At 35.9% G+C, this 15,732-nt stretch overlaps 1 protein-coding gene across 1 annotated transcript; it reads left to right on the top strand.

The window, feature by feature from the left end:
• Positions 1 to 7,718: 7,718 nt before the first annotated feature.
• On the top strand, positions 7,719 to 14,702 carry LOC115415280 (uncharacterized). Its single transcript, XM_030128797.1, has 6 exons — positions 7,719 to 7,838; positions 9,582 to 9,890; positions 11,069 to 11,377; positions 14,218 to 14,319; positions 14,419 to 14,441; positions 14,537 to 14,702. Exons 1-6 carry the CDS (start codon positions 7,784 to 7,786, stop codon positions 14,606 to 14,608), a joined length of 870 nt encoding a protein of 289 aa, XP_029984657.1. The 5' UTR covers positions 7,719 to 7,783; the 3' UTR covers positions 14,609 to 14,702.
• The last annotated feature ends 1,030 nt before the right edge of the window (positions 14,703 to 15,732 follow it).

The following is a 15,732-nucleotide window of genomic DNA, read 5'->3' as shown; positions in this document are numbered from 1 at the left end:
TAAAACTGAATCTACCTGGTGGAGGTCAGACCGGTGTAAGTTTTTGTTTAGACAACAGCGTGGTGTACAGTTTAGTGTCACAGGGTTCTTTACTCTGTCGAGGTTAAGAGCAGCAGACGGGGGGGTCATGCTAGGCGGACTAATTTATCACTGTATTATTGATGCCTGAGCTCCAGTTCCAGCTAAACCTCCACTCTTAAAAGGCTACTAGTGTGAAGGAACATGGAATCTATTAATCATGTGTTACAATACCTGACACATGATAAAATCACATGACCCAAAAATTATACATGAAAATAAATACCATGATAGGAATGCTAAATTAATGAAAATATATTTATCTGCAGGTCCTGAGAATATTGAAGGTTTACTGATTGTAAATGCACTAATTAAGAGTCAAGCTGTGATGTTGAGTGAACATAAATTGGTGTTAACCTACTTTCTACACTGTGTCAGCCGTTTACATTTGCAGATGTTCACTGGAGGCTGTTTGTGTTTCATCATCAGATTCAGAATACACAATTGACCCAGTTTGTTGTAGAAAATGTGGTTTAAAATGCTCTGAAGCAGCACCCAAATTTTCATGTTTCATGTGTTTCATAATGGAGGTTACAAAGACTGTGAGTATTCCTAGGAGATGAAGTGTTCAGATGCAGATTTATGTGTATTGTGTTGTTATATGGTGTTTAGGGAACAAAATAAAAATACTGTATATAAACATTTTTTTTTTAATCTGAGGAGGCATAACAGACCACATTTAACAAATTAGGGATGCACCAATTGTGAAATTATAATCCCAAACTGGTTTTTCAATAACACCAGTGATGATATCTTTTGTTTGTTTTGTTTTTGCTTCTATTTTCCTGCTTTTGTGTCATGAAACAAAGAATTCTTCATTATAAAAACAAATTACTCAAGTGATTTACCTCGTTATAAAGAAGCAAATCAGCACTCTCTCTGTTCTTGTTGCAGAGATTAGAGGAAAAAGACCAAACTGTGGTTCCGTTTGAGAACCACTGTTATTACATAGTGGCAGAGAAATAACTAGTTGATATTGCTGCAATGAAACGTTATATTAAGTTGCTGTTCTTGGTAATGTCAGTTCTTTTGTGGTATTATGAGAAAGATCAGGTTTAGCTAGTTAGCATGCTAACTTCAGTAGATGTCTCTACAGCACAATAATCTCACCAAGATAAAATCAAAACAGGTTTTTCATCTCAAACTGTTGATAAATTTCGCTAATTTTGAACATTATAAATGGAACATTTTTGCATATATGTGCTTAAATATGATTGAAGGACACAAGTGACCATGAAACATGATGCATGAAATACATTTATGAATATATTTATTTACCTGTAAAACTAAATCTACCCGGTCAAGTGTTTTTTATGAGCTCACTAGTTTGGCGGGTAGATTTCATATCACATCATGTAGACGTCATGCCTGGACTGTTATCAGATTTTGTAAAAAGGAGTTAAATATCACTATGGTCAGCAGAAATAGCAAAAAGTCCTGTTTAAGTCAAAATTACTTCCTGCTTGGTTTAAGGGATAGATTCAAGGAACATTTTTATGCATCTAGACCTGATGTATGTTTCTACCAAATTTTGCACATCTGAGGAAATGCATGCTTCATTCATTAAGATTGTGTAGGGTCAGTTGGCTACTGATCCATTTCTAGTGAAAAAATAAAGACTGCTGTCACCACTGCAACACCATTCAATGAAAAGACAACTTTTCATCATAAAAATCTTTGAAATCAGATGTAATGATTTCATTTTGACGCACATTAGCTAAAAATGGTAAAAACTCCAGAGCATTAGCACATTAAAATTAAACTAGTGGACATCCTGTTGGGTGTAGAGTATTGGTTTAAAGGTATTGTTGTGTGACTGGACCTGATACTTACACCAACAAAGTCTGGCATATTTTAGAGAAACCTCATTCATTTTCAATGCATTTTTGGGCTGAACTTTGTTATGTTTTCAACAAATTTCATCATGTTTAGACCCTCAAAAATGCACATTGAATACAAAAAATAAGAATCCTTACAGTTTTAAGAGCCTCTAGACTGGTTATGAAACAACCTCCAATGTAACACGATGAATAAATATCGGCTATGACATTTTTTGTCAGCCGAGAAACAAAACATTCAATTCAAGTCAGTTCAATTTCATTTGTAGAACCCAATATCAGAACAAAGTTACCTCACAGGGTTTTACAGAATTTGTTGAATATGAAAATAAACAACACTCACATAAACAATTGATGAAAGAAACGGATTAATGTCATAGGCATCCCCCATTCTTAGACCCTCCTTCTCGGCAAGGAAAAACTCCAAAAAACAGGAAAAAACTCCAAACACATTGGGTGTAAATGGCCAATATGTTGGTGCATCCCTAAAAATAGATTAAGTTACTAAGAGTAAAGCAAAAAAGAAAACAGTCAAGTTTTTATACCAAAAAATTGTTAATTCGCTGTGTGTAAGTCTGTTCTACTGCCTCAAATATAGATGAAATATGAGCAAAACAGTTTGAGAGCTGGTTGATGCAAGGAGGACGCCATTCTGTGCAGCTGTTCATAGTCTACATTACCTCATATCTGAACATTTTTGTCATGTAAGTCCGTAAAATCATCCATGTACTGTGTTGGAGCTGTAAAATATTGTATAGATGTGTGTGTGAGGGCTGTTGGGGGTGGGGAGCAGGGAGGATATCGAATGACGACGGAGGAGGGGGGATGGATGGATGGATGCCGGGATCCAGAGACAATCAGGAAGTGAGGAATGACTGTGGAGGAGGAGGCGGATACTGTGCCTGTTTCCATGGCAACCTGCAAGTAAAAGGCAGGGAAGGGGGTGGGATGGGGTTTCATGTAAATACGTATGAAACATGGTGAGCCAGTCGTGTGGAGTTCACGTCTGGCTGTAAAAAAAAAAAAAAAAAAAAAAAAAATCCAATAAAAGACACCGTCACTGGCACCGGCTGTTGAATCACACATGTTTGAATCTCTGGGATCAATACATGAAGATTTATGTGTATATGTGTGTATATGTATGTGTGAGTGTGTGTGTCTTCAGCTTCACCCTGCATGCAATATTTATGATACAACCCAAAATCACATTAAAACACACCACAGCTGAGTTCACAGCATCATGAAAAACCTAAGAAGTTACTGGTTACATTTGTAATCCAGACACTTCAACATATGCCACACAAAATATCATACACATTTGCTCAGTAAAACACCTGAATAAATATGACCATGTCTTAAAAAACCAGTAAGTCTTCAAAAATGATAAACAGGTGTTAACTCTGCCACAAAATATAACATTAATTCCCTGTCTGAGTTGTAGAGGGGACAATACTTCAGCAAAGTGAGGCCTTTTCCATCTTTATGTCATGTATCTGCAAATCGATGCTAAATTACCAATATGAAAAGTAATTTTAGGAAATTTCAAGTAATGCAAGATGCAACATAACAGAAAATTAGTACATAAAATATGATAAAAGCACTCAAGACTCACCAACAGGGATACAAAAGAAAAGAACATATGAATAAATGACAAATAATTTAAAAGGACTCAAATAAATAACATATTGAGTAAAATGTAGATAATAACAATAATACATTGAATGTGCAAATATCGCTGTGGCTTGTTCATCTCAATAATAGCAGTGAGGAAAACATGTTTGAGTGACGGTTTGTCCTGCATTGGAACTAAACAGGGTGATCAGAGTCATTTGGTGCTAGTTTTGCTCCACATGCTTTGGCTTCATCATTCATATTTTACAGGCTACGAGTGGGGACTGATGATGTTTGAGGAAATTAATGTGGATCTTGGTGGGTTTGTTTAGTGAAGATCATAAACACTGAAGAAAAAGGACAGTACAATAGGAAGAGGTGGATTATGTGTTATAGAACAGTGGGTACTGTTGAACAGATAAAGCTCTTATTTAGTGTATTATATAGGTTTTGTATTGAACATTTTTATTATCAAGCTCTTTGTCTGCAGTCTGTAATATACATGCATCATAGACAAAATTTGTACTTTACTAGATGTTAAAATCAAATTATCCAACTGTCTCGCTGTTGGATTACCAGTGTAGTGCATCTATTGTCTTTAGCTCCTATGTGCATCTATAGTACATCTGCAAAAAGTCTACAATTAAATACCTCAATCGTTTGACAGAATTTAACAAAATACGGCAAACGTGCACTTCGATGCAAGAATGAAATGAAATCAGGTTTGTGGCCTAAGGTCAAAGGTCAGGATCACTGAGATTTCTGAAGAGCATGGTGTTACAGGAATGCATGGAGGGGATTTTGTCTTGGATTAAAGATACATTTATTAGATTATGGCTGCTAAGTGTCAAAGGTCAAGGTTGGTGTGACCTCACAAAACACATTTTGGGTATAACTGTTAAGAACTGAAAGAATTGTGTCAACAGATAATGATTCGTAGTGTTAAAAAACAAAAACAAAAACACAAATACTTTCACATAAAATAAAGAAAAAATGGAAAAAATCTTGTGTAGAACCCCCAAATATCTGGCATTTTAGCTCAGAAAACAGTCTCATTTAAACAATTAGTACTACATTTATTTATTTTTCATATGAATTCCATCTCAGGAGTAGAGGCTTAGCTTCATAAAACTGACTAGATGTTGTAAATAACTATGAAAAAGCTAAAATGTAACATACCATTTTGCCTCTGTGTCTATAATCAATGTGAATTTAAGTTGAGGTATAAATATAAATTGTTTGCAGCTTTTAGAGTCTATAAATAGTGCTTTTAATTACTAAAATATATTGTTAATTAATCAGTAAGTAACTAATCAGTGTGATGCAAAGACAGGATTATTAATCTTGCAGATCTTAAATGCAAACACTGATTTATGTACAAGAAAAAAAAAAATCACACACACAGGCACGCACGCACGCACGCACGCACGCACGCACGCACACACACACACACACACACACACACACACACACACACACACACACACACACACACATTGAGGAAAGAGTCCATCGCTGGTTTCTGAGGCCATTAAACCACTCCTCCAGTCTGACTTTTCTTCACCTCCCTCATGTCCACATTTAATATTTTATGATCACAGAGCAGTTTTATTATTAGACTAGATGAGAACATTTAATTTAGCTAGCCTACAGATCATTGGTCCAGAGTAAAATTGTTATAATTCGCCTGAAAGCATCAGAAATAACCGAACCAGGAAATCTATTCTATTCTTATTCAAATAAAATATGTTGGAGTATTATGAGACAAAAACACTGCATTGTTAGTATTGACCTTGTTCCCTTCTCAGCTCATTAGACCTATTTACCCAGTTTATCTCATCATCCATCATCTCCTTCCTGTTCACCCACAGTGTCCGGTTCTGTTTTTATCACAGCAGATGTTCTGATTCTGTCATTTGACAAAGGTTACACAGCTGAATGCTACGTTGCTGCCTCCAAGCGGAGAAAGGACTGGGAATGACTAATGGAGAAAACCACTCTGTTGTAAAAGCAGCACTGAAAACCACAGCTGATGGTTTGTAAGCGGGCTGATGCTGCCCTCTGCTGCAAGAAGACCAAATACAAAACACTGCAGCAGCTAAAGGGAAGCACTTTCCATTCTCTACTGGGAATAAAGTAGCCATGAAAAACAAAACAAAACAAAACAAAACAAAACAAAAAAAAATATTTGTTTATCTACAAATATATTGGATTTCAGTTTCAGAACATCAATTATTTACATTTGCCCTTTTTAACAAAATAGAGACAGCAAGCAGGATTTTTAATTTCATATACTCCAACATTATTTAAATGGTTGTTTATATCTGCAGCATTGTTTTTTTTTTTTTTTTAATGTTCAAAATATGAACAATAAACAATGCATATTATGTGGCAAACTCTAGCATTGTATCATAGATTTACTTGATATTTTTAATCAGTTATTGCTCTTTCAGTTACTTCAATGTTCCTTAACACAGCCTGGTCAAAATCCCACACACTTAATATTTTAGCTTTGATTATGATGCTGAAACTTTGTTTCAATACAATGTGCACAAAGAAGTCATTCAGAAGCATTAAAAGAATGATAATTAAAAAAGAAGGATTTAATTAAATATTAACCCTGTATATGGCACTCATAGAAATATCCTGAAATTTTAAATTTCAACCTTAGTGTGTTATTGGAGGACATAATACGAATGTATTCCTTTTTTTTAACATCTTTCAAAAAATTTTTATTAAGTAGAAAATCAAGGTCAGTGAAGTTACCATATTTGGTTCCTTACCTGTAAGTGGCAAAAAAAAAAAAAAAAAATCCAAGAAGTAAATATAAAAAATACAACAAAAACACATGTAAGATGAAAAGAACATTACTTTTAGAACATTAGAACAACAGACACCTGTCCACATCCACATTCTCCCTTTGAACATCATTACTTACATTAGTACCAGTACTTCATGGTACCTAACAAAGCAGGTACACTCACTGTTCATGCAGAGGTGGACCTTACAGACACTGTAGACCACAGTGGATCTGATTGTTGACTCACTGTCCTCACTGGAACTGTTGCTGTCACTGTCTTGTAATGTGTAGAAATGACCAAAAACAGTCACTTGCCTGATAAAGGGTTAATAGATACTATATCACCACGTACATCACAGTAATAACATAACTAAATGACATTAAAATGAGCCTAGAATACTGAAGAATATTAAGCATTTCACTCATTAAACCACCATAAAAGTGGGGCAAAAGTCAGTCCCTTCAGACCACCTCAGGGTTTTCCTTCTAGGAGGATCCAGAGATTGGAGATTGGAGATGGTGGGTCTTGCCTCAAGAAATGTATTTTGACCATAAACTATGCTCTGGTTCAACATAATTGTATTTTTGATGCAAAATTTCTGGTGCAGACTAAGAATGAAGGGGAAATGATGGAAAGCTGAGGTTATTTGAAAGCAAAAACACTCCTCTGTTCATTCTGCAGAAGTTGCCTCTCTGCTCCCTCTGTGGTGCCCTTCTCCTGCCCCTCTGTTTCGTGATTTCACAACTGTGCAACTTCCTTTTTTTTAACCAGTGAACGAACAGACGACAGGATGCCCTCTTATATTTATTACACTGTGCTGAAACAACACTTTAAAAAAAAAACTTTTATATGCAGTTTATTACACTTGACAGTGGAAGGATCAGACTACTGTTTGACCTCAGACACACTGCCCTTGAGCAAGGCACTTAACCCCCCATGTACCCCCCGTGAGTCCCTGCATGTTCAGCCAGCGATGGGTTAATTTTGGTCAATTCTGGTGTGTGTACATAATATACTGACAAAGAGTCTTAATTCTAATTAAACAGCAGGTCATCAAAAGTGTTTTGTTAGAATGGAAATATGGCTTTCTTCACAACATCTTTTTATTTGCTTGGATGTGGCCTGTCCTCATATTATCTAGTTGAATCCCTTTTAACTTGTGTTTTTTGGAGAAAACAAAAGACAATAGAGTCTGTGTACAGAAATGTCTGAGTCAGCAGATACCTTCAAACATGTCATATACAGATATTAGGTCTATACCATATTATTTACTATTTGAAACATAGTCCAGAATTTCTTTGTAATTTTTATTCCTATTATGTACAACCTGAACACTTCTCTGTGACATGGATGGGTGGTGGCTAAAGTTTTCTTAACCTTTTTACAGAAAGAGGAACATCACTCTCAGAGAAGAGAAGGCTCATAAAACATCCTCCTATGGACAAAGACTGAACAATGATCCCTCTGGAATTAATGTTTTCTGTTTGTATTTCTGTCCTTCAGCTTGAAGGTAAATTATCCTTTTCTCATGCGTATATTTAGTATGGCTTTAGTGCTGTGTTTCTAACTTTTTCATGTGGAAATATCTCTAAAAAAATCATATGCAAGTTGAGGAAAACAGAACAGTGGCTGGTTACATGCTTCTGTACGATTATGTTCACTCATAATGTAGAAGAAAAATATACGTCTGTCATGATCATCTATATTACACAATATTCATATTGTTAAAGCTTATTTCTTTCATTATTTAGAGTTATATATAAATTTATAGCTATATATAGAGTTGATTAATCAAAATGACAGTTTTGCTTGTCTATTCTTTCATTGCAATAGTGTTTGGTTTGTGTCCTAACCTCCTGAGACCTTGGAAAGTAAATGTTCTGGCTTTTTCACATTAAATAATTGTCTTGATTGGAAAAAGCATCCAATTTTTATTTTTATTTTACTTTTTTATGGAATGTCCTTTGCAGGGGACAGGTTTTTTTTTTCTAAGTAAAGCTGTGAAACTCTTGTCCCCTACACAAAAATGCATTGCTGGGTCTCAGGAGGCTAAAGAAATTACTATTATTATTACCACAGTATGGAAATTTGGCTTGATGATTAATTCTCACACGCTTTATTCTATTAACCCATAAAGACCCAGTGCTACTTTTGTGACAGTTCCCATTTGATTTTTTCCCCTCCTTTTTAAAGTTTCATAACCATTTATTGTAATATTACCCTCTGTATTTTGCATTGTTTCAGTAAAGATCATGTATTTTAATATATTTAATGCACTGGTCATGTAGATGTTCATAAAAGCTCAGATAAAAGTCACAAGTGTTTGCTCCTGGAGGATTCTGTTGGGTTTCTGTAAATTGGCTTAGAGTCTGGTTTTGACCAACTCTATATATAAAATGTCATGAGATAACTTTTTGTTGTGATCTGGCGCTATATAAATAAAATTTGATTGATTGAGTGATTTGATTGGTTTTCCCCTGTAAGTCGCTATGGAAAAAAGCATCTGCCAAATGCATAAATGTAAATGTAAATGTAATGTTAATAAAAGCTGAGGGTTATTTCATTAGAAACACAGAAACTGAAGAAAAAACATCTTTTTCAGCAAAATATATCATTAACTGAACATAAACCAAGCACCTCCATCTACTGTCATTGATCCAACTGCATGGGTTTTACTGGTGAATCAGTGTTGTAGAAAATGACAGTGTTTCCACATTCTGACTGTCCAAATAGGTCACATCTGATGACCAGGAAAAGATGAAAAACAGTATTTTACACCAATTATTCACATGTATTGATAGGATTAATGGCTCAGCAGGTATTAAATAGTTTAGATCAGCACTTCTGGTCACCGGTGGATGTTTGGGGTTTTAAGGAGTTAAATTTACATCATTCTGGTAAAATAAGTCTAATAATATTTCTGTTATGCAAATACACCCAATGAAGAAGAAGAAGATCCATGTACTTGTATAGAAATTTAGAAACCTACATTTATTACCTTCCTGTTTGCCTTTTGTTATTAAAGATTGGACACATGACACATTTTAACTATGAAAAGACAATTACTGAAACATTTGGCAAAAGTACAAAACAAAAATAAAACACCATGATGTTATTTTTCCATTGTGCTTATAGCAGAAGTACAATGTGACATGACCAGATGATGCTGTGAAAAGAGCAGTTGTTAAACGATGGTCCATCATATGGAAGCACTGATTACAACAGATCCTGTGTTTTTCTGTCTTTGCATCAGGAATCAGTGGGGACGTCTCCCTTTTCTACAGACCTGGACAAAGCACTGCACTGCCCTGTATTGGTAAATTATCCTCTGAGAAAAAATGGGATTTTGACTGGTTTTACAACAGAGAACCTTCTAAAGCTGAAGAAGAGGTTAAGAATGGATGTATAGTGCAGAGCTCTCCCCGAGCTTCCAGGATGACTCTGGACCCCAACTTCAGTCTGGTCATATACAACCTCACTGCTGATGATGCCGGTGCCTACACCTGTTATTCGAAGTATAAAGGGAACACAAACTCATATGTGTATGTGAACATCCTCACTGGTGAGCTCCATCACTTTCTATAGAAGCATATTCCCTTTTAGGGGTATTACAGCTAATTTAAATTATGACTAAAAATAGCACAGAAGCAAAATATTAGCTGAAATGAAATGATGTAATATTGCAGGTAATATCAGCTTTATTTTATTTTTTTTCTCGGAAGGTTTAGGAAGTTACCCGAACCTCCTCTTTTTCATTATGAGTCACTTAAGTTAATGGTGAACAAGTGTTACATGACTTTATATAACATGGGACATGCATGGTTTTATTGAACACATTCAATCAATCCTTCATCCCACCTTTTTCAGACATATCTGACCAATTATAACTGAGAACAAAATTAAACAAGTGGTGCCAGGCACAACAAACCCCGCCCCTCACACATATTGTAGCTTATTTTGGCATTGATCCAGCTGATGTCATCATTTCTATGCATGTGCTGATGTCAGCATATTAATTGCCTCTATATATGTGCCAAGTTGGAAGTAAACTGAAACAAAATTGATGTTCTTATAGATGTGAAATTTCGTCTATTATAATTAAATTGGAAAAGAAAAAAGATTTTAAAAATTACTAAAAAATTTAAACTTTGACCTACTTTTCCCAAAATGTAATGACATCTATTATGGGTCACTGGCAATCTATAAACCTAATTTGGTATGAATTCAACCTATAGTTTTGCTGCTACTGTGTTAACAATCAAAGAAACAAAGAAACAAACTGAATTCCCCTTGACTCCCCTTTGGGGGGTGGGGTACTAAATACTAAACTGAAACTAGTCAGTCCCTCAAAATAAAACCAGAACTAAATTACTTTGTTACGCTAACAAATTGATCAATTCTAATCGTACATTACAACCAAACCTCTGCATATTCAGTATAATATCAGATAACTAGAAAAGCACTCGGAGAGCACAGACCTCAGCCCCCCCCAATCACCACCAAATTTTAATAATTTGTTGCTCTTGCCAGTATCAACATCTCCTGAAAATTTCATCCAAATCGGTCCATAACTTTTTGAGTTATCTTGCTGACAGACAGACAGACAGACAGACAGACAGACAGACAGACAGACAGACAGACAGACAGACCCCAGTTAAACATAACCTCTGCCATTACACTTGGTGGTAATAATGGGTCATTTCAGGAAAACAGATGGAATAAAAGCTTTTTTCCTCACAGTCTCGCTGTCTCCACTTGATGCTGATCCAAGGAGAGATGGAAGCATCACATTACAGTGCTCTCTGTGGAGGTATAGAGGATATGGTCCATGTCCACGGGACAGCGTCCAGTGGGTGGATGAGACAGGCACTGTTCTGCTGGGTGAAGGTATCGGGTATAAGACCAAACAGACTGGCTGTGTCTCTACCCTGATTGTACGTCTGAGTGGATTCAACAGGAGATACACCTGCCAGTTTGTTGAGATGAATAACACAGTGATATATGCAGAATACACACCTGTCTTCACTGGCAACAGCCCTGTAGTTGCAGGTAAAATAGACACAAGTTGTAACATAATGTTCTCCATAAATCAATACTGAAGAAATGGAATTTATTAAAGTGGATGGAAGTGGTGATAACCAAAAATTAATCCAACTATCAACTGTAGGGAGCAGTCGGACACCACAGCATACCCACAGCAACCAAAACAAATCAGCACCATGTATCCACAGACTGTATGACTAAACAAAGCATAAAACTCATTGTTTACACGCATCTGTATCAAGTTTTCTTATTCAAACACAAACTCAGCTGGTCAAAATAACACTTTCATATATGCTGCATTGACTGACAGTGTACATTGAGTGTTTCCCAACCTTTTTGAACCAAGGCACACATTTTACATAAGAAAAATCCAAAGGCACACCACCAAACAAAAATGTCACTAAAAGTTTATTTATTGAAATGTAATGCAAATCTAATCTCAATTTACTTACTCAGTGGGAAACCTGGGCCTGTTTAGTTGAACACAAAGCTGATATTCTTGCAGGAATTGAAGAAAGACACTCACAAATCTTCCTCAACAGCTGAGTCTCTCTCTTTTTCCGTCTTTATATCAGTCATGCTTGAAAACCCAGCTCACGTAGAAACAGTAGACTGTGGAGAAAGGGAACAGAACTGAAATAACTTTGTTTGCCAGAATGGGGAACTCCTTGGCAGCAGTCACCGGACACTCAGGTCACATCGGGGGTGCATGGGTGACATTGTTGCGGGATGTTTGGAACAAGAAAGATGAGAGGGGTGTGTCAGTGACCCCTCGAACAGACCCCCTGTTTATAGATTGAGGTCTGTCTTATAATAGTATGGCAGGCATATCTCCTCCACCCCAACTCAATACCTGGGGTTAGCCGGTAATCCACGCATCACTAGTGAGGGGGGGCTTTATTAACAGAACGCATCGCATCGGGGCGGGTTCACTTTCACTTTTATTTTGCAAAGAGAAACAGGAGACTGTTGTTGTAGAGCGGATCATTAGTGCGTTCATTCACATGTGTCCATATCACACTACTCCCTTACAGTACCAATCAGGTGAAATTGGACAGCACACTTCTGTGCTGTGACACACCGGTTGGGAAACACTGGTTTACATTCTAGCTCTGTTAGCTTAGCTCTGTGTTTAACAAACCACAAACCACCTCTATTTTCTGTATGGTTTGTGTTGTCAGTAGCTAGAACTGTCACAGTGAAGTTTGAACCATGGATTAACAAATGGCAAACTTAGCAAAGATAATAATATTGGGTCTGATCAAGTGAAAGTGAACATCAACATGAAAAAGTAAATTTGCACGCATCATTTATCAAGTGGGCTCATTTTTTAGGTAAAGATGTCTATTTTATGGAACTGTTATCCTTTTTAAAATACCACTTGTAGAAAAAAAGTTACAAATGCTTTTATCAATTGTACTTTTTACACTGTAGCCATGGCTCGAATTTGACGCTAAAAATTAAATCTAAAAAATTTGAAAATGTATTTAATCTGTTGATTATATAGATGATTGTTAAGTGTCAAGTATTATATTTTCATTATTTTGTGAATATCATTGATATTTATGAGTTTGAACATTTCTGAGTTGCTTAAAAGGCCCTGTCCACATGTTACCACAAAAATATCAATTTTTAATTTTCAAGTTCTTTATAATTCAGATATTTGAGTGAAACTTTCAGAAAGTAATAATCTTTTAATACATTTTGGCTGATGCATACTATGGTAAAGAGTCGTCCACCTGTTACTATGGCAACCTGTCCACGTGTTACCGCATTCTCATGTCAATAAAACGGAGACTTTTCAATATTTTACCCCAAAATTTATTTTCAGCATTGCTGAACATAATATCTAAAAGGCTCCAACAGCTTTTACTCGCTCGTTTTGTGTCGGCAATTCAAAGTCCATCTGAATTTCCTCATCGTCCGTCCACTTGTTGTAGCTTCTCTTTTGGCCCATTTTCTGACTTATCAAAATCCAAAGCTTGTGGAAATTAAATGAGTTAAATATTGGCGGTGAACAGAATGCAGAAATGCTGTCAGTCTAGTCCACCACTCAGCCTTCTCCAGCACACAGCCCCGCCCCTTAAAGTTCCTGGTAATCTGAAAAATACGACCTGTCTACCAGGAACTTCTTCGGGGTAAATTCGGGGCCGGGGGAGGGTCAGTTACCAAGGTAATTTTCAGTGGAAATGCACCAGGAACTTTGAAAGTTCAGGGTAATACAGAAAGTTCCTGCAAAAGTTCCTGCGGTGGGAAAGGGCCTATAGATAATGTTAAAGTGCTTATAAATACCCACTCAAATATGTATAATACATGCATATAAGTTACTCTGCTTAGATGACAGAGACTGTTGAACATGAAATGCGTCCATGTGTTACCCCTTGACTATTACATAATAACCTTAAACCTTCATAAGCCTCATAATCAAACTCACCCATGTAGAAGAAACACTGAGATTTCAACATCAAACTTCATTCTTTTTATTTAGAGTTGTGTCCAGTGGTGAAAACAACAGTGCCTTTCACTTTTATCACTTTCTTTGACTCTAAAAGTTGTTTGATAGCAGTTCTCATTCAGTCTCATACTTTATACCTTTTATGCCGTATTCAGTGAGTGATACAGTCTGTGGATACATAGCATGGATTAATTTGTGGTTTTTGTCGTCCTAAATGTGTTCTGGTGCATGGCTTCCTCCTGCTGTTAACAGTCTGGAATATCAATACTACGTCTAACATGACATGACATTCAAACTCTTTATGCTACACATTCTGACAATGCTTACAGGTCATTTTTGTGTGTGTTAAAGTAGACATACAACATTTAACTGATTTTATTTTGGTCATCAGATTGCACTAATTGGACTTTTCTGAGCCTCTTCACCCTGATTCTGCGTGCCACCGGAGTATTTTTGATGACTGTAATTTCTCTTCTTTACCTCAAAAATAAAGGTGAGACAATTCACACTCCACTTTCACTCCACTTCATTCACTTTACACAATACTGCCACAAGCTAATACTTTAAACCATCCATTGCCTTATTTTCACAGTGAGCAAGACATGCGGAAGAAAGGTGAGTGAAATACACTGTCTGTTGTTTGGGCTGCAGTTTCAGAAAGTGTTGTCTTTAAGTACAAAACTTCTTAAGAAACACGTTTGATTTCACAGGGAAATAATCATCGTCACGCGGTCAACTATGAAAATGTTCGAGCACCTGCAGCTGCTTCCAACCTGCACTAATCAGCTGTTCTTAACCCGTAAAGACCCAGTACTACTTCTGTGGTGGTTCCAAATGAATTTTCTTTCTTAAATGATTTATCACCATTTATTATAATATTTTCCTCTTTGTTTTGCATTTTTTCAGTGAAAATCATATGTTTTCCTGTATTAAATTTACTGATCATGTAGATATTCATGGAAGCTCAGATTAAAGTTGAGGGTTATTGTGTAAAAAAAAAAAAACCCAAGAAAACTGAAAAAAATATAACTTTTTAAGAAAAGATATCATTAACTGAACATAAACCCGGTGTCTTTATCCACTGTCATTGATCCAACTCCATGGGTTTTACTGGTGTATCAATGTTGTAGAAGATGGCGGTGTTTCCATGGTAACTATGGTGCCTCTGAACGTCCAAATAGGTCACATCTGATGACCATGAAAAGATGACAAACTGTATTTTACATAAATTATTTACAGGTATTGATAGGATTAGTGGATCAGAAGTTCCTAAACATTTAGATCAGTAGATGATTTAGGTCAGCAGTTACTGTTTGGGTTTTTATGCGTTAAAACTTATGGTTCACATGTTTGTTTTGAAGTCACTGTGTCGATATTGTCAGTCCTGAGTATTTCTTCACTGTACAAATACTTAAATAATCCTCAACTACGACATGCTTCATGGCGATTTAATGCATGAACTGAGGAAAAATCTGACTTAACATTCTTCAGCTCTAACATACTGTTCATCTATTTAGTCCACTTGTCAGATCTCACACTTTAATTTGTATTACTTGATGAATTATGACTTTTTTTCAATGAGTCAATTTCTAGTAAATTTATGCATCTTTGTTATTTTCTGATGTTCACTTCATTATTGCTTTGACAAAATTAACTTTTCTCACCCTATTTTTACGTCAATTACACACCCTTTCCTTGTCTGCTAATAAAAGTTTTCACCAAACTGGAAAAAACAAACAAACATTTCAGTCCACTTCAAACTTGTCTAAGAATCATCTCAAAATAAGGATGTAGATTGTTTTAAAGGGTAAAAAAAAAATCCTCTCTAATATTAAATTGAAGATAAGTGTTCAGGTAGTGTTTAATTATAGTTTCTACAAGCAGAGTGATTTTTTGTTTGTTTTAT

Source organism: Sphaeramia orbicularis, chromosome 24 (genome assembly GCF_902148855.1).
Source record: "Sphaeramia orbicularis chromosome 24, fSphaOr1.1, whole genome shotgun sequence".
Taxonomy (NCBI): Eukaryota; Metazoa; Chordata; class Actinopteri; order Kurtiformes; family Apogonidae; genus Sphaeramia; species Sphaeramia orbicularis.
Note: the sequence above shows the minus strand (reverse complement) of the source record. Positions and strands in the feature narration are given on the sequence as shown.

Bases quoted from the DNA above. Each gene is read 5' to 3' on its own strand.
- LOC115415280 (XM_030128797.1), top strand. From the start codon at position 7,784: ATGATCCCTCTGGAATTAATGTTTTCTGTTTGTATTTCTGTCCTTCAG. The intron at 7,839-9,581 runs GTAAATTATCCT...TCTTTGCATCAG, and splicing joins TTCTGTCCTTCAGCTTGAAG to GAATCAGTGGGGACGTCTCC. The intron at 14,320-14,418 runs GTGAGACAATTC...TTATTTTCACAG, and splicing joins TCTTTACCTCAAAAATAAAG to TGAGCAAGACATGCGGAAGA.